The 1,472-nt window shown below is 41.4% G+C and overlaps 1 protein-coding gene across 1 annotated transcript; it reads right to left on the bottom strand.

Moving 5' to 3' along the window:
- Positions 1-522: 522 nt before the first annotated feature.
- On the bottom strand, positions 523-996 carry LOC142521891 (uncharacterized). Its single transcript, XM_075625066.1, has one exon. It carries the CDS (start codon positions 994-996, stop codon positions 523-525), a length of 474 nt encoding a protein of 157 aa, XP_075481181.1.
- Between the last annotated feature and the right edge of the window lie 476 nt (positions 997-1,472).

Genomic DNA, 1,472 nt, shown 5'->3' with positions numbered 1-1,472 from the left:
TTCTCATAACCAATTTAATATTTCATGTGATATAAGAAATATAAAAATATTAAATAACTAGGTTACCGGTGATAAGGGTAGTTTCTAGCTCATCCTCAACTTCTTCAGCATGCATAACATAAGCTCTCCCCATAGTAGGTACTTTCTTCTTCGGGCAATCAGCAGCCTTATGCCCTTCCTCCTTGCATATGAAGCACTTGTATGTCCCCCACATGCACTTGCCATAGTGTAAACGATTACATTCCTTGCATAGTGGCCTATCTTCAGATTTCGGTGCTCTAGGTTGTGTTGGCTTTAGCGGTACTGCTTCTTCACTTTTCCTTGGGGCTTTTGCTACTCTTGAGGTCTATGAGGTCCCATATATGGCTTCTTATTTGGCTGGGAATTCTACTGATGTTCTTGCCATTTTTGCTGCACTACAAAATCAATATCTTTCAAAGCTTGCTCGCCTTGAAATGCATAGGTAATGGCAGCGGCATAATCCGCATGTCGCATCATCATCACATCATGGCGTGTAGTAGGTCATATACCATCCAGAAAGTGCATAAGTTTCTCCGTAGCATCTCTAGCAATGAGGGGCACAAAGTGACAACCCCTATCAAACTTCCTCACAAACTCGGCCACAAATGTGCCCCCCTGGCAGAGACTCATGAACTCTCTCTTCAAGCGTCCTCGGTCGTCAGCAGTGAAGTATTTCTCATAGAATACCTCCTTGAATCGAACCCAAGTGAGTGTATCCAAGTCAATCCCATGCTCCGCCCCTTCCCACCAAACGGAAGCATCATCTCTAAACATATAAGTAGCACACATAACTCGGTCAGCGTCTCTCATATTCAGATAGGATAAGTGGACCTCCAGAGATCGAATCCAACTCTTGGCAGCAAATGGGTCGGTAGTACCAGAAAACTCCCTCGGACCGAGCCTCCAAAACTGATCATAAACGTCGTGCTGAGGCCTCGGAGCATGCTGAAACTGCTGCTCAAAGAAACGTGTCATGCCCTCTAGAGCACGAATATCAGAATCGCCATTAGGAGGTGGGGGTACATTTCCTTGACGATCATCAACATTTTCAGCTTACCTATCGGTACTAGGTGCGCGTCTAGGAGGCATTATATCTGAACGTTTTCCAAATTCTAAACATAACCAACGTGCCTTTAAATCTAAGTTTTCTAATCATGCAGCATTTAAATTTCATATATCCTTAAGCTTTAAACATGAATATCATTAAAATTTAATAAACATGAATCTTAAACATATAATTCATGATATCATGCAGGTGCTAATCAATAAATTCATATAAAGCATTAAAACTTAAAAATTTGAGGCTTGACGATTGAGCTTCCCGGAACTGGCGGTGGCACAACCCTTTGCAAGAACATTACTTTGTTACCAACTGAAACGTCCACTACACGTTTCTCTTAAAAAGTACTAGAAATTTTTTTTCAAAGGAAAGAATTGAAAACATAAATCGT

Source organism: Primulina tabacum, chromosome 13 (genome assembly GCF_025594145.1).
Source record: "Primulina tabacum isolate GXHZ01 chromosome 13, ASM2559414v2, whole genome shotgun sequence".
Classification (NCBI taxonomy): domain Eukaryota; kingdom Viridiplantae; phylum Streptophyta; class Magnoliopsida; order Lamiales; family Gesneriaceae; genus Primulina; species Primulina tabacum.
This window is presented reverse-complemented; position numbering and strand designations above follow the sequence as displayed.